This window comes from Lycium barbarum, chromosome 6 (genome assembly GCF_019175385.1).
Source record: "Lycium barbarum isolate Lr01 chromosome 6, ASM1917538v2, whole genome shotgun sequence".
In the NCBI taxonomy this organism is placed as follows: domain Eukaryota; kingdom Viridiplantae; phylum Streptophyta; class Magnoliopsida; order Solanales; family Solanaceae; genus Lycium; species Lycium barbarum.
Window position 1 is genome coordinate 96,069,182 of NC_083342.1, and position 21,137 is coordinate 96,090,318.

The window sequence follows — 21,137 nt, forward strand, 5'->3', positions numbered from 1 at the left end:
CATAATAGTTTTAGAAAGTTTTTAGTTTAGTTAACTGCATATGCCCCTCGAGTCTAATCAAAGAATGAAGCATTAATTAAAGATCGGAGCTAGCTATCAACAACATTACAAGTACAGCTGAAAATTACACGATAAATCCCACATATCAGCCCAATGATGGAACAGGAAACCAACAGAACGAAATAAAAATTCTAAGAATATCCGCACAACATGAGAGCATTCAACAAGATCAGAAAATTTATCCAATGATAACATCGAAGTAATTGGATGTGCATAGACAAGAAAAGCATTATATGTCAAGCAGATGAAATGAACAGATAAGATAGAATAAGATATAATGAACTGCGGAAGCAGTAATACCACCATTACAATGCTATGTGAAAGATACATCAAAAGTACCTTTTAAGATGCCTCAGGATATTTTACAAATTCTCGGGTATCTCACTAACCACTAGTGTTTTCTTGGCCTGCAAAAGCTACCTAATAACTAAACATACAAGATTATTTTCTTGGGTCAAGTATTTAACTAATTGTTGGTACCTCATATAATTCACCTTCTGAATGCCTAAGCAAGTACCAAATATTAATGATACATTCTAAAAGAATAAGAATTTCCTTGCATGTCATAACATATGCTACAGTATTTCACACTTCTTACTCAAAACGGAGAAACCTCGCCCACTTTGCATTCCTCAAAATGTGATATACAATGGAGAAAAATCTTAATTTCCACCCTCCATGTCATCAGGTGCGATGAAATCAAACATTTGCATTCCCCTCCCAGCGACTGCAATCTGATAACGATTCCTGTAAGACATGCAGGCGGTCTTATTAAAGAATATTTTAAAGCAAAGGAAAGAGAGGTGGAGGAGGTTGGTTTTCAGAAGTGAAGAATGGGAGATTAAATAAGAAAACCAACAGTAAAGCATGAAAGAAAGGATTACCCACCTTCCACAGGCCCTAGCATCCAATGCCTCAGGCTCTGGTACACTAACAACCATAAGTTTGTGCTCAGTTAGTTTGCCTTGCTGTTCTAGATGCCAACACCTGATGCGCTGATCAAGACCAGTAGAAAATACCCAACGACCATCTGTCCAAACACCTGCAGAGAACAAGACTAACATCAGGTGCAGGTCAATCCTTACGTGCAAATGATGATTTTATCATTGTCATTTGACATAACAAAAAACTCTGATAGTTATCAATGGGTAAAGAGCATACAGATGGAGAATATGGTAGTAGGGCGACCCCCAAGAGAAAAAGTGAGACAGCTCAAAGCCTCAAACTGACTATTCCCAGTAATAATTGGTGTCTTATGAGTGTGGGCAATGCATAAAGAATGGGAGATAGAATAACTATAGACAGGGTTTAAAAGTACACGTACTTTTTGCATTTTACAAAAAACTCTGTTAAATACCACAAAAACAAAACTTATTTTCAACTTTTTTACTCGGAATGGATTTGTGTTGGCTTAATTTGGAGGCTTCAGTAGTCTGTTACATGAGCTCCAAAAGGATAAGTTGCATCAGAATTTGTAAAGGAATGAGGTAAGGCACAGGAAACGTAAGGAGAAGGGGCCGTTTTTGCATGATAGATTTTCCCGCAAATAGATCTTTCTCAGTGCATAAACTAGGTTTAGCCTTCATAGGCAAGGGTACCCTTTTTTACTTGTCAAACAATACACCTTCTTGGTATAGGCTGCTCCAGTAAGGATGAACTCACTGAAATTCCTTCACGCAGTTTTGGCAGCTATTTCTATCATCATTTACATAACAACTGCAAATTCAATAATCTTCCATGTCCAGGAAAAAAAGAAAAAGAAAGAAGGCCTAGCACCAACTTTAGCTCTCTGCAATCTCAAGTCAAATCATGTACAACCAGCTCGAAATCAGAGTGAAAAGTCTGGATTACTAGCCACCAATCCACATCATTAGCAATAGTTATCAGGAGCCCAGGCAACAATTTTCCAGATGATAGCCCTAGGAATAACAAACTTTTTTCTCTGGGTTTAATTCTTTAATGGATGGGGTTTATAGGAGAGCGAAAAGATGCTGGCGGAATTTCAGGAAGCTCAAGAAGAGTAGGCATTTGATGGGTCGGAAAGAATAAGTTGTGCATTACAACGTTTCAAAATGAGGTTGATTAAAAAAGCTAAGTAGCTCGAACATTTGGATGGACACAAGGAATGATCCTAAGGGAAGTAACGAGTAAGAATATACATAAGGTTGGATAAGGCCAGAAAGAGCTTCAAGTATTTTTCCCAATTACTTCTCTTTTCAGAATCATTATCTCTTGCTTTCCAGTTCCCCAGAATGGATGTTCGTAAAAAATGAAACAGGGGTTTGTCAATCTAGACAATAAAGCTTTATAAGAATACTCATTTTGATAAGGAAAATATTGATATAATTTTGTGAGTACTCATTTAATAGGTATAAACAGAAATATAGATTTCTAGTGGCATATAGAGCCAAATGAACTTACTTAGAATTTAATAAAAGCTCACGACATTATCTAATTCAAAATGGGTGGATGAAGCCAAATTTGAATGGTTTTGAATTGCCTGGCCAGTGGTGAAACAAAGCATGCCTGACTCAAGACAATCTACAAAGAAGAGGTTTACAGATTTGCTCATGATGAATACTGTGTGAACTAGATGTGGAGAACAATGATCATCTTTCCATTCATTGTAAGATAACTGCAAATCTGTGGCACATGTTCTTTTGTATCTTAGGAGTAAATTGGGTTATGCCCAAGACCACTTTGGAACTTCTAAGCAGTTGGAAGGGGATTGGCAAAAGAAATGGACAGGAAAATTGGTGGCTAATCATCCCAGCCTGCATCTGATGGGTTGCCTGGAAGGAAAGAAATTCAAGACTCTTCGAAGATTCTAGCAACTCCATCCACTTAATTAGGATGAACTGTCTTCGTCTCTTCTTTTTTTGGTGCAAACATTATCTTTTGAAGGATACATGGGACCTTATAGAACTGATAAGCAAATTGTAATGAGATAGCTGATTAGCTCTCTGTCTAGCCCCTCTTGGCTCCTTTTTTTTTGGTGGAGTTTGTTATTACCCTCCAGAAACAACCCTGGTGTTGATTTCTCCTATATACCAGTTGTTACCTTTTTCAGGGGTAAAAAAAAAAAAAAACATGACACAGGAATCAATTCAAAACAAAGGGCTGATAGAAACTTGACACCAAGGGGAGCAGGATGTGAAATAAGAAAAAAACTGAGCTACACAAGATCAGATTTGACACACATGGTGCAGACTCTACTTTGTAAAGATGTAATAGAAAAATAAACTCTGGCTTGTATACAAGTTGGACACCCCAACACTAAAGCAAGAATTTAGGAGATGATTCTTTTTGCGAACCTTCATGTTAAAGGCCAAATTGGAGTGTAAGTTACACTAACCCTCTTCTATAGTTATTATACTTATTAAATAGTTCTGGGCCATAGCACCTGAGAATCTACCATGAAAGGTAAACAGCTAGCGCTTTCTGTTGCAGCTAAATGACACAATGAAATATAACGACCCAAAAAATAAAAAGAAAATAAAAGACAAGTATGCACATTTTAATGAAAACTAAATCAGAATGTATACCTTTGACCGCAGAGCTGTGAGCTGAGGTGATTTTATCATGCAACATAAATTTAATATCATGATTTCCCACTTGATAATTATGAACATCACCCCCTACATTCTGTGATGCGGTGGTGCTATTTTGCTCCAAAGTTGAACTTTCAGAACTCTGCCCCATCGATGTCAGAGCGAAATCTAATCTAAGACAGTTAAGTGATTGGTCGTCGCCCCCACTCAAAACATAAAATGTAGACCTTCGATCAGAAACTTCAGGACCATTTATGTCCGAAACATGAAGACAGTTGACCCCCGATTGGTGAACATCTTTGAAGACATGCAAGGGACATGCTTTCTGTAATACTTCCTTAATGCCAGTGGAGGTGTCTGGAGAAACTACATCTGTGTTCTCTACCGAATGGGAATTCCCTCCCAAAGCATGATCTTGCACATTTTTGTCAGTTCCCGGGACAGTAGTTGCACAAAAACCATTATCTGGCTTTCCCTTTAGAACAGGAACTTCCGACAATTGTTCATCACCTGTTATTTTATTAGAAACTTGACTGCGCAACAATCTCCACTGCCGTCCACCTTGGCTTCCTCTACCGGTACGTGGCCTTCTCTGACTGTCTAGACCTTTTCCGAGTTGAAATGCTGATAATTGCCGCATAAAATTTTCAACATGATCAGTAAGATCCCAAATGGCAATACATCCATCAGTAGATCCACTAATAATAATATACCGATTTCCAAACTGAATATTGCCTGCAAAATCAAGATTTCAATCAGATTAAAAGAACGAAAGAAAGCTGTACGAGACACAGGTATTACCACCAACCTCTAATCACATAAAAAGGAACACAAACTGTATATGACTTCTTTACAAGAATATTAATGCAAGTAAACACCTGTAAACCACAACCTGAGAAAACTAACTAGAGGCTTGTTTTGTCACCTATAAAGAAAGAAGTAAACAATGTGTTCCTATATAAGGAAAGAAGAATCAATCCAACATTGTGACAACATAAAGGTAATACTTTTTTTTTTGATCAAGTAAAAGGTATTTTCATTCATAAACATGGCCAAAAAACCAACCGTATACAAGGGATATACCAAAAGATAAAGAATCTACAAAATATGATTCTCTACAAACTCCACCCAATCCTCTATACAACTAGGAACTTTCTGATTACACCAAAAGAAAAATAAGGGAGCGGAGACGACTACTCAACTGAGAAAAACTTGACTCTATTCCTTCAAAAGCTCTCTTGTTTCTCTCATTCCAAACTACCCACATCAATGCAGGAGGAACCACATTCCAAGCCCTTCATCTTTTCCTCCTTCTCTCTCTTCCAACTGACCATCAACTCTTTCACAGTTCTTGGCATAGCCCAAGAAGTGTTGAACCACCCAAACATGTCCCACCACAATCTCATGGTAAACCTACAATGTAGAAGAAGATGGTCCACGTCCTCCCCGTCTCCTTGCACATGTAGCACCGACTGACGCAAACAACCTTCCTCTTTCTAAGATTTTCCGCCGTCAATCACTCCTCTAGTGGCTAGCCAAGTGAAGAAACACACCTTCCTCGGCACACTTGGAACTCATATTGCATTACATGGGAAAGCAACTTCGTCCCTAACCAAAAGTTTTTCCTAAAAAGATTTCACCGAGAACACTCCATTATTTCCCCGGGTCCACCACCACACATCGGGATTATCCACCCGATTGACTTGCCGATGAAGCAAATCTATCAATCTTTGAAACTCGTCCACTTCCCAATCTTGAAAATCCCTTCTAAATCTCAAATCCCAAAAAGTCTCTCCACTTTGAGTCCCCGTAATCTGTTGAATTGTCAAATCTCTTTGGCAAGCCCCAAAAATATACCCTCCTCCCATCTCTGACCTTGAATGATATATTTTTCACAAAATTATCCCATCCCTTCATGATATTTCTCCACAAACCACAACCAAAAGGCAAAACGGTATCTCTAGTTTTCTAGCCCCCTTCCACAATCCCATATTTGTCAACAATCACCCCCCTCCACAAAGCTTGTACCTCCACCCCGAACCTCCAAATCCATTTTGCCCAATAAAGCCTTATTAAAGACTCTTAAATTCTTAACTCCTAGGCCTCCCCATTTTTTAGGAGATGTGACAATGTCCCACCGCACCAAATGAAACCTCCTAGTCCCATCCGCCGCATCCCAAAGGAAATCTCTCTAAATCTTTTCCAACTTATTAGTGACCGAAGTTGGAGCAAGAAATAAAGACAAGTAGTAAGTGGGAATACTCGATAATGTGCTCTTAATAAGCACTTCCTTCCCACCCTTGGACAAATATCTTTTCTGCCACCCTGCTAGTCTCTTCTCGACCCTCTGAACAACCGGATTTCACACCATAAGATCCTTGTTCGAGGCACCTACTGGTACTCCGAGGTATGTAGTCGGCAGAGCTCCAACCCTGCAATTCAAGACACGAGCAAGCGACCCAATGTTATTCACCTCCCCAACAGGGATAATCTCACACTTCCTCAAATTAATTTTAAGTCCTAATACCGCCTGAAACCAAATAAAAACTTGGCCTAAATAGTCCAACTGGGTCTCAACTGCATCACAAAAAACCAAGGTATCATCCGCGAACAATAGGTGAGACACCAATATTGTCCCTACACCCCCAAGCGCTGCATCAAAACCCTTCAGGTATCCCCCCAGGACAGCTCTATCCATCAGCCTGCTCAGAGCTTCCATAACCAAAATAAACAACATCGGTGATAGAGGATCCCCTTGTCTCAAATCCCTCGAGCTGCCAAAAAAATCGCATCGGTTACTATTCACCGACACAAAAAATCTCACTGAAGAAATGCAAAAATAGATTCACTTCCACCAATTCTCTCCAAATCCCATTTGAAACAAGATGGAATCTACTAGTTGCAGTTGTTCCAATAATACCAGTAGACGTCTTTTCAAAATCTCAGAAGGCTTTTCAAAATCTCAGAAGGCTGACAACTTCTAAGTGCCAATACCATTATGTCGAAAGAACACAGAATCGACATAAAAACTTACTGATCTCTTGAGAAATTTTCCTCATTTTGTTAATCGTATTCAATTCCTTTGGCAAGACTTCATACTCAAAGATCTTTTTTGCTTTACCAGAATGTCTAATTTAATATTGCAAGTGTAATTCCTCACACATTTTCTTCCTTAAGTTTTTTCGCATTTGTAATTCAGGAAAATATTTTTATTTTGAAGATATTGAATTGCATATTTTTCTCATAGACATAAATGACACAGCACCGTTGTTCTTTATTTCTCTATTACTACTTCTAAATAAGAAATTTCCCCATCCCCCTCTCCTCTCCTTTTGGCAGAACATATCGAGAATATACCCTGTATAGATATTAAAATGCACAAGTGTAATATGTTGACATGTTTCTACAGAAGCTGTGATCATGATCGCTCTAAAGGAAGCTAAAATTGCTTGTCCTGGTGCCTTTAATCTCTGTGGCCCTACTTGCTAGGCCGTCTGCTCGCATCTCTCTCTATTTTATTTTATGAAAAGGTGGAAAAGCTCATCTCTCTATCTAGTGCTCAAGGAGAAAACTCTATGAAGCCTAAGCATGTCTTCTATATATATAGTCTATTTGGCCAAGCTTTTGGGAGGCCAAAATTGCTTATTTTAAAAAGTTGAGGTGTTTGTCCTTGTGCCAAGGGTCTACCGGAAACAACCTCTCTACCTCCCAAGGTAGGGTAAGGTCTGCGCACTTTCTACCCTACCCAAACCCCACTTTGTGGTATTTCACTGGGTATGTTGTTGTTATTGAGGTGTTTGGCCAAGCTTTTAGGAGAAATTAGTGTTTTTGGGGAGTAGCAGAAGTTGTTTTCTAGAAGCTAAAAAAGTAGTTTTTCCCCAATAGTACTTTTTTGAAAAGCACTTCAGAAAAAATACACTTTAAAGCACTTTTTAAAAGCTTGGTCAAACACTATTTGCCATTCAAAAGTGCTTTTCAAATTAATTAGCCAACGCTAATTGAAAAACACAAATTGCTTCTCACCAACGGTACTTTTGAAAAAGGCACTTGCCAAAATTAGCTGATTTTAGAAGTTTAGCCAAAAATGCTAATAGTCATTTAGTACAGAGGATGTCGCTCTTTCTTAGTTGGTACCCCTGGCACGTGCCTAGGTCTCACATGTAGATCCACGTCCATACATATCTCTACTCCCATCTACACTAATTCTGCGAAATACACCTTATTTCTCTAATCGTTTTAGCTATATTATCTTGTCTACCATGAACAAATGCATATGATGGACCCCACTCAAAAAGTAGTAGCTATTCTCTCTTTTACACCAGATAAAGCCCCCCCCCCCCCCCCCCTTCTTTTTCTGGTACTACATATAAGCTACTTCATCACCTCCCTCAGATCTTCAATGTGTGATGTGTCAAAGATCAAATATAGAAGCAAAGAGAGCTGTTCTAAGAGTTGAAGGTTTGAACAAAACCCAAAATAAAACATCACTAAAACAATAACAAACAAAAAATGCAGAAGGAAGGAATAGTTTCTGAAGCATGATATGAACAGTAGTTGTGTCAATAATATTATAATAACAGAGAGCCCGTCTTATATCTTACTCCCTCTGTGCCATTTTACATGACACATTTATTTTTATTCTATTCGAAAATGACAATTTTCTATATTTAGCAGCAATTTAACTTTGAACTTCCCATTTCAGTTACTCCCATAGATCTTGGGCAAGAGTGTATGCCATTGTCCCAGCCTGTGTTGGTGAAGGCCAAGCTCATCTAAGAGACACTGAGAACAAGATTAAGAAGGCTGGTGGTGCCATTGTGCTCACGTCTAGCTTTGTCTATATAAGTAGCTGTAAGGTTTTTATTTAAATTCCTGGTTTGAATTAATTAATGGAGAATTTGAATGTGATTACTGGATCTTTGTTGAAATACATTTGGGAACTTACTATGCTCAAAAAGCAATCTGAACCTATAGATCCTACACAGAGTCACAGACAAAGTTTGAGAAGAGTTGTTAATCAACTAAACCTAAGTAATAATTCAACCTTGAACTGGGGGACGTGTAGGAACAACAATATGCCGCAAAGCAAGTACTGGAGATGACAAAGGTGTCAGCAAAGCAACATCAAACCTGAAATAGTTATTGGAAACAAGCAACCAAGTCAGAAACAAGAGAGCAGCATGTTCTCTTCAGAAGGGAATACGAGGGTTGTTATTAGGACATGATGAGATAATGTGCATACATACCAGAGTCGATAGGGTACTAAAAGAGCTCGTAGTGTAACTGTGGCGTCCGAACATGCAACAACTACGAAACACACTGAACACCTGCAGATGAAATAAACAGGAGGCAATTGATCATATTCACCTAATTTGAGAGAAAATGATGGTGATCACTGTTGATTTACTGACCTGGTGCCTGCAACTTGAACAAAAAAAGCAGTAACTGCGAGATATCTCCAATCATTTTCAAATATATCTGGAACGCATGGTTCTGAATAGCTTCTCTTGTCTTCTGAGGAAAATGATCCGCCATTTTCGAGTGTTCCACTAACTTTTTTATTGTTTTGTTGTTTTCCATGATTTCTTTCTCTGGTTGGCATATCAGTAGAAAGCCACTGGAAAGATGTGGACAGGAAAGGTGCAGATGATAATGAACCATCAAAATGTAAATCATTTTTAATGTTGCACTCTGTGTCAAGTGTTCCTTCCCTTATTCTCACCTTACTTTTTTGTTTCCAAGCAGTTACTACCCTTTTTGCACCTACTGATATTAGTAAAGAACAATCCTCTGAGTCCTCTAAGAACCAATTTTCACTGTTAACACTCTCAGGTATGTCATTTGCATCCAGCACCATTCTATGTAGCCTCGAGACAAAGAATATAGATCTCACAGCTGATCCACCAACATGTTCACCAAGCAGTTTGGAAGTCGACCAATTCTCAATTTCTGCAGCATATCTGAGACATCAGCAAAGAAAATGCGCAGACGACAAGATTAATACAAGGAAGCTCAATTAGGTGTGGAAATGGTTTAAACAAAATAAAAATAGACAAATTTGTGACCCAGGATAAAATAAATGATTCAAAAAATCGGAAATGGCATCTTACCTTGTCAATCTCACAGTGCCATCTTCACACCCTGTTGCAACCCAAATCATCTCAGAAAAAGTATCATGTCTTTCATTTAGACTGCACGATGAATCTTGCGAGATAAAACATAAGGTATGTATCTCCCTGCCATGGAATTGCAAATGAAAATTTTTGGGATACATCACCCTCTCACTAGTGGTCACCCAGTGTCTATGAACATAAATGATACCATCCTGCAAAGAAAGAGCTACGGAGTGGTCAGGTATCAATCCAATGATTAGAAGAATTATTATTCTGAGGACAGCTAATAACTACTTATACAAGTCGCGCATTTCTACTTCCCTAAGCATTCTGGACTAAACCTGCTTTTGCCAGTATGATCACTTCCTATACTCTAAATCATCGTGGAATAGGAAACTGATAGATTTGGAAAAGATTATACCTTGACATAGGCAAAGCAATTTTTCATCTCTGGTATATCACCAAGAAAATAAGAATGAGGACGCCTCCATCCACCACAAGTTACTTGCAAAACCTATTCCAGCATATGTAAGATCTTTATGATGTGGAACATAAGGAGAAAGGGAGGGACAAGATATTGACCGAATAGGCAAGAGAGACAACACCTTTGTCTCAGAAATTAAATTCCATATGATAAAGTCTGATGAAGAAAATCCTATCGCACAGCTGCCGCTAGGTAAACAGTCTTCTTGGTCAGCATCAGTGAAGACTGACTGTACTGTACTTAGCTCTTTCACTTGCTTGATCCCTACGAATTCCAAGTTATGACGACTTCTATCATGTTCAAAGTAGCATATGCACCCATCTCCTCCAGTCTGAAGAAAATAAAGAACAAAAGAGAAAAGCTACTGCATTGGACAACACAATCACATGTTTGCCTCAAGTACTTTCAGGCAATGAATCCAAGAAATTCCTACTATTAGTGGCATATTTGTATGTAAGAATTTGATTGTATGTTCTATTTAGTAATAGAAACTGAAAAAAGGGTCATTTTTCTTCCTTCCTCCTTTTTTGGTAGACAAAAGATAAGTCATGGACAAATATTGAATTGTAATATTACAGAAATATCACAAGAAACAGAAAATGTGCTTATTTATTTCATAAACTGAGTTTATTCATTTCTGTTGAACCTATCCGCTATCCCCATTCAACTTAACTTTCTTACTTTATGTTGAAGTAGATGTTTATGCTCTAGTATAGACTCATATGATGGCGATTCTGAAAATTTATAATGGACAAAAAAGATGACAGGATATTTAACACACAAAGACGAACTTGATTTTTTTTTTCTTTTTTACTTTCTTTAACACACAAGGACTAACTTGATATGTTCTTTTCGTCATTTTTGTAAACCACTATGGTAATAAGTCTCTAAGGGATATATAAACAAACTCCAATGGAAAAGGCTTCTGATGTAAAACTTATAAAATCTAGTTTAGACATTTATTCATTTATCATCTTTAAACTTAGGCTTCTCTACTTCATAAAAATTGAAATTCGACAAAACTTCTCAGCACACGTGAAAAATTACCTTTTAAAACTTTATTAGACATGTAAAAGAACTCTTATTTCTAGGGAAACTGTCAGCATCCTTTTCGTTTTCTTCTTCTTTAAGTTCCTCTCTATTTCTTTCCTTTTTATTTTGGTTTAATGATAAGGGCACCAAATACAGAACAATTTTACTTCTGATTTTTCTCTTCATTTTAGCGGTATCTCTTCTTAAACTGCAGTCTGAATAAAAATATCACATAAAAGGAATTAAATGTAAATATAAATCATATAGCAATTAATCAAGAATCTTTGAAGAAGCACAAGGAGAAAGCTCACTTAAGGCTAACTTTTTAAGCTCTTGATCAAACACGTAAGCAATTAATCAGGAAGATGTGTGGTTAGAGACTTTCAAATGTACTTTTGGCCAATGTTATAATGCAGGGATTCTGTCTGTAGAACTTAAAAGTAATGACAAAAAGATATCTTTTGAGGTTAACAGCTACAGGGACTAATAAAAGGTCAAACCTCCATTTGTATATTTATTTAAAGATGTTCCGTGACTTAGTACAAATTTTTTGTCATTTTACACTTAATTCGAATACAGTCTTTGAAAGCTTTATCATATAAAACAGCATAAAAGGCCTGAAAATGAAATATCACAGATCCTTAAACTCAACAAATCACGAAGAGAGAACAAAAAGATCACCTCAAACCCAAGCAGGAATTTGCTTAATGATACTCCCTCTGGATCTAAAAGAGTGTCCACTTAGCATTTTTTCCTTGAGTCAAAAAGAGTGTCCACTCATCAAATCAAGAAAGAATAAATCTTGTTTTTCCAGATTTTCCCCTATTAAGTGTTATGTGATCAAATCCCAATACCTATTTAATTAGGGGAAGTTTAGTCAAATTACCTCTCTTTGTCTAGGAGTTAGTATTTTCTTAAGGGGTGTGCAAATAGCTAAGTGGACACTCTTTTTGATCCGGAGGGAGTAGTAAGTAACTAGTTGAAATGAATAACCAACAACAACAAGCCCAGTAGAATCCCACACTGTGGGGTCTGGGGAGGGTAGAGTGTACGCAGACCTAACCCCCACCTTGAAAGGTAGGGAGGCTGTTTCCGAAAGACCCTCGGCTCAAGAGAGGAAAACAAGACAAAAAGTCAGATAGGGACAAGCATATCAAAAACAACATGAAAATGAATAACCATTTCAAAAAAAACTAGTAGAACTGAGTAAGCATCCAAAGTCTTACCGAATGAATTTCAAGTTGTGTAGGACTAAAACTAGCAATGGAGATGCTACACACAGTTGATATTCCATGAGCTCCTCTGAAGTTACTGAGGGGGCTTATATTTATTTCGGAAGCTGTAGACATACTAAATAGAGTGTCTCTTTGCAATGGAAATAACAAAAGATTACCACGAATGTCACCACATACTAGAACCTACAAAAAAGGAAATAGATTATGAATTTGAAACTTACTTAAGTAAATGATATTTCATGGTGATGGGTTGTTTTGTTCAAACTTGAAACAGACAAAGTCAAGATAATATTGTCTTGCAGAGCTAGAAAAGGAGACATAACATATTTGACTCAATATGGATGGAGGAACTTCATCTTAAGAATCACATACCAGAGTAATTCAAGAATTATTTGGGACAATTTAATTTGTTCAGTGTAAACAAACTACTTTAAGGATACTAATTGATTGTACGAGGCACACACAACACAGTGAGCAGCTATATGCATGGTTTCTAGCTTACTCTGTTCAATTTGCTAGTCTTTTTTTGACTTGGCACGAATATTATGACAAGAGTTGATAATATGATTTGTTTAATGTTTGTTGAGAAACCTGCGGGTCAAACTTTGGCCTTTGTGTCATAAAATTAAGGATAGCGCGCAAGTTGGCCCGGAAACCACGGTCATCACAAAAAAGAATTGAAAAAGTCCTGTAAAATTTTTGGTGGTATTTAAAATGCATTAGAGCTTTTCATTTTTTATTTAAGGAAAATGAACAACATTTTGGAAAAATCCAAAAGGGAAGTAAGATAGGCATTTCGAGAAAGGGGAAGTAATACCCAAAAAAAGTTTGAAGATACAGAGAAAGAAAACAATTTTGAAGCCATAGATAGAAAAAGAGAGAAGGAAGACTTGGCTAAGTTGCACAATCCATAAACTGTAAAGGGTATTGACCTCATTCTCTACTGATGCATCCAAGCACATTATCCGCATTCCAAAGCATGAGCGGAATTCTGCTATTAAAGATACAGAACACCTTCTCATGACATCGTGAGAAACAGAGGGCAAAGGGTTGAACAGCCTCCATAATTTCAAAGTGCCTCTAGGATCAGAAGTGAAGAGAAACCTACAGGATAAGGTCATCAGAATATATGGCTTTTACCAGATCAGACCGTAAAGGATAAAATCCCTGATATATTCAACCAAATCGATGCAGATTTTATGAAAACTGTGTGTTTGTAGGTGGGTGGGTGTGTGTGTCTCTGTAAGCCAATAGCATACTAATGGTACTGAAAGGTAGCACTGAAAGCAAAGATCTTATTTGCCAAAAGTCAACAGGAAGTCGTCAAGATAGACTTATAAAATGTTAATCAATCTTCTATTTAATGTCACGAAATCATTATGACTTCTGGCATCATCATAACTTACATTGGTCCCAAAGATTTGCACCAATAAGTTCCAAGTAGTTGCCTCTCTGGTTCAGCTGACCATGTAGAAGTGAGTTCAACTCTAGGATTCAGGACATCACCAACAACTTTGGCGATCATCATAGTACCTTTACCATTGCCAACAGCAACCCAATTTTCAACATCTTTAGTAACTTTAGAACAGTGTGACAACAAATCCATGCAAATTATTGGTCCTTCCTCCCCAATATGGAGCAGTTCAGTCCATTTCACATCCTCAGCATCATATAGTTCAGCATGGTAAACATATCCATTGTTTGTGGCAACATAAAGAGAATCTTCCCGAGAAAAACGCAAGCATCTTACATATTCGCTTTTGCTGCGTGAAAAAAAGAAATTAGATAAAGCCAAATGATCAGTTAATAAGCACTTAGAAATCATGTACTTAAGTGCAAACAAATAAGTTGTGCAGAACTAAGACAGGATTCGTTGCATGAGCAATATAAGAGAAATTCCCTGAAAAAATGCAACTTGTTTTTTATAAGTACCCCTTAAAAAAAAATTACACATGCAGGCCCAAAGATTTTTCCACAACACTGGTTTCCGATCAGCTTGCACTTACCTAGACTATTTCACTGGATATTTGCATCCTTCCACCAGGACAAGTATCAGGTACCCTGCCACCAAGCTTTAAGCAGATTGGAAGAAATCACCTAACATTTTTGTCTCTAACGGGATTTGAATTTACAAACGCAAGGCTTACTCATTTAACTTAATCACTTAACCTTCCCCCTCCCACACAGGACACCGAACTCTAGGGATAAACAAGATGAATTTCAGTGGCCAGTTGCTACAAATACAGGAAGACAAAATGAACTTTAAATCATCACAGAGAAATTGTAACATTAGCTATACCTGTTCATGACACCAAAATGCTCTCTAAAATTTGGAATATAAAGAGCAAATTCCTCCTTTTGGACAGTTGAGTCTTGTACTTCCACAATACCTCCTGCTGACCCATTAGAAAACGATACTTGCAGACGGTGTACTTTTATTGCAGAATCAAATCCCGCAGTCACAAGGAGTGCTGTATCAGGATCGTAGAGACATCGCCAGATCCCTCTTCCACTGTACCAATAAAATGTAATATCGTATTTATATCATAAGACCAGTATATTCTAAGCTGTAAAAGGCAAGAAAATAATACACAACAGAACATAAAGTCACTTAAATAAAAAAGGAGAAATAATTATTTAGTTGGTAAAATAATATAATCAAAAAGTCATTTCCATTATGAACCTTTCCTTTTACTTACACATGCTCTTTGATTCTTGAAAGTTGTGTGCCATCCATTCCCCATACACGACATGTGCAATCCTCGCCAGCCGTTATGATTAACTAAGCAGAGTCCCATATATAGGCAGACAAAGCCAAATACTTAGAAGCGATCCTCACATGTCCCGCATTTGAAGGAAAGGAATGCACAAATTCTTAATGAACCATCACAAGTTACAGTTCTACAATAAAAGTTGCCACATAGAATCATCAACACATAAATCCCTCATGAAGGGCCCAGAACCTTCTGATAGAGTAAAACGACTTGTGGCATTAAATTCACAAAAAACAGTGGTTGGGCACTCTTGACTTTCTAAAGTACCCTATGAGCTACATTGTAATCATTATCGATGTGAAAATACAAGATTTTGGCTTGCAATGACAGGGTTCTACACGTCATTACAGGTAGGCTTTTGGTTATTTCATGCTTGTTAGATTGTTCTCCAAGTATAAAAATAAAGTCAAAGGTTCGAAAGAATCCATATTCATACTGATATTCTTGTGTGATCGGAAAATGCAGCAGCTCTAAACAATCACATCACTGTGGACTTTTCAAGCTACATAAAATGTGATTTCATAGTGGAAAAGAAGTTTAACCAAAACCCGAACAATCTTCCCTATCTTCACCTCTTCGCTTTTTACAAGCTTATCCATCTATCCTCATCATAAATTCCCCATTTTGAATGTGAGACACCAGACAGGTTTTTCGAGCTGACTTGAAAAATTCCCCTGTCAACCCCAGCCATACCAATGCTTTAGGCAATTTATAAAGCTTTTATTATAAGGTTGCAGAGTTACTTTTAACATCTGCAGCTGCACTGCTGCAGTACAGTAGCATGCTCAAAAGCATATTCCCCTATGCTGTGTAAGTGAATTACAAAGTACTTTCATGAACTTACGGAGTCAAATATACAGCAGTCCCAAATTCTAGCACTGTGACCAAAAAAGACAGAGTCAACCACGTGGTTCGGACCATCAGCATCAAAAGTCCAGATACGAGCACTGTGTTAACAAGAACAAAATAAACCACCTAAATCGCTGACTAAATGATTCTATGACTCAATATATACATAGGTGTCACAAGTAAGAAAAATATGAACCTGCGATCATCAGATACAGATACTAGTTTAAATCCATCGGCAGACCATGCAAGGCGGAAAATTGAACCTTCATGTCCAGTTAGTTTACATATATTTATGGCTTCATATTGCTGATAAGGAAGCTGGAGATCCTTGCAACTGGTCAAATTTAAAAGGTCTTCGGTAGGACTTCCAATAACATCAGGATCAGCTTTACGACCCACTTTCCAAACAAGAACCTGCCAAACCCAGATCAAGAAAATAAAGCGCCAGCTGAGGACATATGCAGATATCGAGGAGCACAGAAAAGGCGTTACCACATTGAACAGAACCATTTTACAAAACGATTAGGTGATAATTTTGTTCTGCTAGAAACTGTAGCCACAAGAGACTCATACAGGCTATAGAGCATATCTTCAGTTATTAAACCAAATTCAGCCAAACTGAAGGGAAAAAACCATAAAATCTGTTTATAGTATGCAAAAATATCCCCAAAAAAAAAAAAAGTTTTCCATGAGAACAGTCTAAGTAGTGGAAAAAGAGTAAACCCCAAGGCTTAGTTCAAATGGAAAAGGTTGAGGGAGTTGTGACTTAGGTCACAGGTTGGAGCCATGCAAACTAAGCCGGGTAATTAAAATGGAGAAGAGTAGGTCCTAAGGGTTAGCCCCAGACAGATTTCTCGTTCATACAAAAATTAAAAAATAAACTTCTAAATAGTGTGCATTCAGCTTTTCTGAGAGCAGAACAATGCAGTGTTGTCAAAGGCGCGCTTTAAGCGCGTTTAAGCCCTAAAGCGAGGCTCAAAACATGTTGAGCGCTTCGCCTCGCTTTATGTGCGCTTCAGTGTCATCATCAAGGCCCTAAGACATACTTTTCCTTGCCAGTGAGCCTCTCTTGAAGACATGACACTAGATAATTGGTATTTCTCTTTATCGTAATGTTTTTACAATTTCTTTGTCCATATATTTGTTATTCATGCTTATTATTATTCGTCTTGGACTAAACATATATATATATATATATATATATATATATATATATATATATATATTTGTATTTTTGCACCATTGCGCCTTTTTTCATTAAAGCCCACACTTTATTTGTGCTTTGCGCTTAAAGCCCCAGGCCCCCAGCTGAACTTAGAGCTTTTTTGCGCTTTGCGCTTTTCGCTTTTGATAACACTGGAACAATGTTAACCACGCGTCTTATGAGTGAGGGAGTAAGTCAAAAATCGGAACTGTGGAAAAGGGCCAAGTAAAGGTTTTAGGATAAAATATGCAGTCGCAAAATATACATACAAGTGAAGTGCATAAGTGGAGACAAGACAAATGAAATAAGACAGGATGGTGGTGCCTAAATGCCAATAATTCAGATATCTAGGCTTAGTTTTCTAGGAGGATGGCATGATATATGAAAATGTGATAGATAGAATTAGAACAAAATTGTTGAAATAGAGGAGTGTTATGGGACTGATATGCCATAGAATGATACCTAAGAAAGTATAAGGCAAGTTCCATAGTATAGTTGTGAGATCAACCATGTTATGTAAGATAGAATGTTGGATCGGTAAGGCCCAATATATCCACGAGATGAATGTCAAAGAAATAAAAATGTTAAGATGGAAGCACGGTCATACAAGGTTGAACAAGATTAGAAAATGATCACAACAAATTGTGTATGCAAATAGCGCTTTGGCCATTTCTATTTGAACTTCCATATGCGCTGACCCATAAGTATGACATTAAGATGATTGTAGGTGACACAAAGAGACGGGAGTGCAATAGCACACACAAGGATTAGATGAGAGGTGGTCACCTGAAATTATTTAAACATATCCCATGTAGGGCCTTCATATGCATTGGTTTGTAGGTGCAAATGAGCAATAATCAGATGAGTGACAGAAAATGATTAGATAAACCTCAAATCACTTCCTTTTTTAATAACAGTGCTATTCGGGACACCTTGCATGAACCTTGATTATTCCACCAGGTAACTGCTACCTCCCACCAGCACGGATATCGGGTAATTTGTCCAGCAAGGCTTAAGAAAATGAAAAAACTTCATCGAAGGTTTTTGGTTTCTACTGAGAATTGAGATTCAAACCTCACTCCATGGTTTGCACCCACCTCATTGACCGCTAGGAAATATTAGGTGCAAGCAGGTAAACCTCAAATCATTTGGGGAGGGAATTGTCTCAAAAGACCAATAATCTCCTGAATATGTAGATTTAAGAAGGGAAAAAAAAAGAAATATAACACAATAGAAGTAAAGGACCTATATAAACGACATCAACTAGTTCAGACTAAGAATCTGTTGTTGTTGTTACGCTTACATTATGTCTGGTAATTGTCAAGAGTTTTTTTGTTCTTGTATGTCAGCGTGGGAATAAGTTAGATTTATAGAAAATCTAGTTTAAGAGAATCCCTTTGCCTTTAAAGACAAATAATCTAATATTGGAACAAAAATAGGCCTAAATGAAACAGAATGGACAAATAATTCATCTAGCCGACCCCCAACTACTTTAGCATTTGACACTATATCGATTGATTATTTAAGTTATCTACAGATAAAATTAGGGTTAAAATTATCAGGTTCTGACACAAATGAACATCTACGCAATGTATCAAGATACACCTAGGTTTGGACAAAATACTGGAACAAGGCAATATGATAAGATAGGGCATGGGAAAAGGTATAACCAAATCCTGGTACCTCGTTAAAGATAGTGCCAGATGCCACGCGGAGAGATCCAACATCATCGCCCCAAATCCTCATGGAATACAATAAACACCTTTCTAAAAATGAGATTAAGAGGAAAAGTTAAAAGCATGAAAACCTGGTATCTGCAGTTGAAATAAGTCTCCTAATTAACAATAGAACAGCTAGCACTGTCTCTTGTATGCATTGCTTTATCTGCAACAACCAATTAGCGTTCAAAAACAATGAAATTGAAAAGATGATAATTAACAAACCAACCTGAGCATCCTACTCTGGAAAGCAGAGAACATCTCAACATATCCCAGATATGTACAGAATTGTCACTGCATCCTATGGCAAGACAATCACCACTATTGTTTGGAGTAGCACCATCCCACTAACACCACATGTTAAGTATCATAATAAGAATAAATCCCACAACTTTAAGGAGAAGCCACGGGAGGCACCTATTTCATAAATAAGGAAAAAGTTTACCTTCAAAAAGCTAACGTCCAAAACCCAGTGAGAAAACTTAGGTAACAAGAGCACGAGACTTAAGGTCAGGTGGAAACATGCTTGTTGCTCAGTTTGGGAATTAGAAACCTTTTGAATTTGCAAGCTGAAAAGTTTAACTCTCCTCTCACCATAGACTGCAATCCTGAAAGTAACATGTGAATCTGACAAATGTTTATTAAATGCCTGCAAAGAAACTCCATGCACGCGAATTCCGTCGAAGACATCAAATGATCTTATCAATTTCCCAATCGTCAAATCATAGACGAGAATTTGTGAACCAGTTCCTGTGGAAACCATTAATTGTATGCTTAGAACCATTTCAGTAGAAATATAGTACTCCCTCCGTCCCAAATTAGTTATCATATTTCGCTTCTCGAGAGTAAATTTGACTTGAGCTTCGAAACGAAATTGGATTAGCTCAACTTAAATATTTAAAATTTAGATATTCGAAAACTATACAAGAAGTACATCAAGTTGCAACCTTTCTCATATTAATTTGATGAAAAAATACACTTTAGAATGTTGATCAAAGTTTCCATAGTTTGACTCTGTAAAAGCGAAACATGAAGGGAGAATTAAAGAAGAACAAAGTGTGGCAGTTTGCAATGGCAAGCACAAAAGCAGATAAATTTGTGATACCATATTGAATTGTGTACCGTCTAATCTAAAAGTGGCACAAAATTTATATGTTCAAATGTCACAGCCACCCGAAGAATAAAAATCAAGCTAGCATGTGAGAAGGGGCATGTTGCTTAACTAAAACATCACATATGTCAACAAGACTGAACATGTATGCCATTTCAGAAGAAATAAATCATTGAAGTGTGTGACCATCTCATTTAAAAGCTACACTTTATTTACTTAATTACATTCTCAACAGTTCCCTCACGTGCAGGCCTGATTTTTTTTTTTTTACGGGTCAAGCTGCTGGAAATTCTTTTTGATAATGGGTGGCATTAAGATTCGATTCCAGGACCACTGTCTAATCTGATACCATGTTGAAGTGTGTGATCATCTCATCTAAAAGCTTAACCTTTTAGAGAGAGTACACTTTATTTACTCAAATTTATTCTCAACAAAATTAAGGATGTAGGGGAAGGAAAGAGAACGAACCAGCAAGAAGAAAAGGAAGTTGAGAGAAGTGTGGAGGAAGGTGTAGAAAGCAGAGGGCAGATATTTCGCCAAGGTATTGCCCTCTCTGGAGGCGACAGCGGCTTTGCTCCGCCATAGTTGCAGCTCCGTCTCACTACTACTAACACTCAGTCGGCAATGCACTGGAGATGTTCCCTTGCGGCAGCGTTCAAATGTTAATGGCCAATTGGGCTAGTAGTGTTTTGAAAAGTTTGACGGCCCGTTTGAAAGCTCGCGGGCCTCTTACCGACCATAATCACTTCAGAATCATTTTTTTGCACGGATTAAAAGGGTGGTCTTTAAATTTTGTCCCTCATATTTATGTTCTTTAAGTTTTGCCCTTCGCTTGAATACTTAAGGTTCTAGGTTCGAATCCCCGCTCAGGCATAAAATAAAAAAATAATTTCGCAAGGCAGGGCTGAGGGGAGTGTATGCCGGATCCGGCATACAATTCTTAAGGAAAAACTAAAGTTATGCCGGAGGGGGCAGACTTTGCTTTGAGACATAAATTTTATTTTTT

At 37.5% G+C, this 21,137-nt stretch overlaps 1 protein-coding gene across 2 annotated transcripts; it reads right to left on the reverse strand.

Moving 5' to 3' along the window:
- Nucleotides 1-296: 296 nt before the first annotated feature.
- Nucleotides 297-20,813, reverse strand: LOC132644899 (uncharacterized). Of its 2 annotated transcripts, XM_060361561.1 has the most exons (20): nt 20,600-20,813; nt 19,466-19,770; nt 19,250-19,367; nt 18,986-19,068; nt 16,295-16,512; nt 16,094-16,196; nt 15,175-15,257; nt 14,775-14,987; nt 13,882-14,238; nt 13,408-13,579; nt 12,467-12,658; nt 10,330-10,539; nt 10,146-10,238; nt 9,722-9,936; nt 9,023-9,571; nt 8,858-8,938; nt 8,656-8,741; nt 3,606-4,346; nt 949-1,102; nt 297-807 (listed from the first exon to the last, which is right to left on the reverse strand). In XM_060361561.1, the coding sequence occupies exons 1-20, from the start codon at nt 20,712-20,714 to the stop codon at nt 723-725; spliced, it is 4,173 nt and encodes a 1,390-aa protein (XP_060217544.1). In that variant the 5' UTR covers nt 20,715-20,813; the 3' UTR covers nt 297-722. The 2 variants fall into 2 exon arrangements, with proteins under 2 accessions (XP_060217544.1, XP_060217545.1); XM_060361562.1 differs by lacking the exons at nt 15,175-15,257; nt 16,094-16,196.
- Nucleotides 20,814-21,137: the final 324 nt, after the last annotated feature.

Coding starts and splice junctions, on each gene's coding strand:
- LOC132644899 (XM_060361561.1), bottom strand. CDS start 20,714: ATGGCGGAGCAAAGCCGCTGTCGCCTCCAGAGAGGGCAATACCTTGGC. Junction 19,368..19,465: donor TGGACGTTAGCTTTTTGAAG/GTAAACTTTTTC, acceptor ATGTGGTGTTAG/TGGGATGGTGCTACTCCAAA. Junction 19,069..19,249: donor TTCCAGAGTAGGATGCTCAG/GTTGGTTTGTTA, acceptor TCTCATTTTTAG/AAAGGTGTTTATTGTATTCC.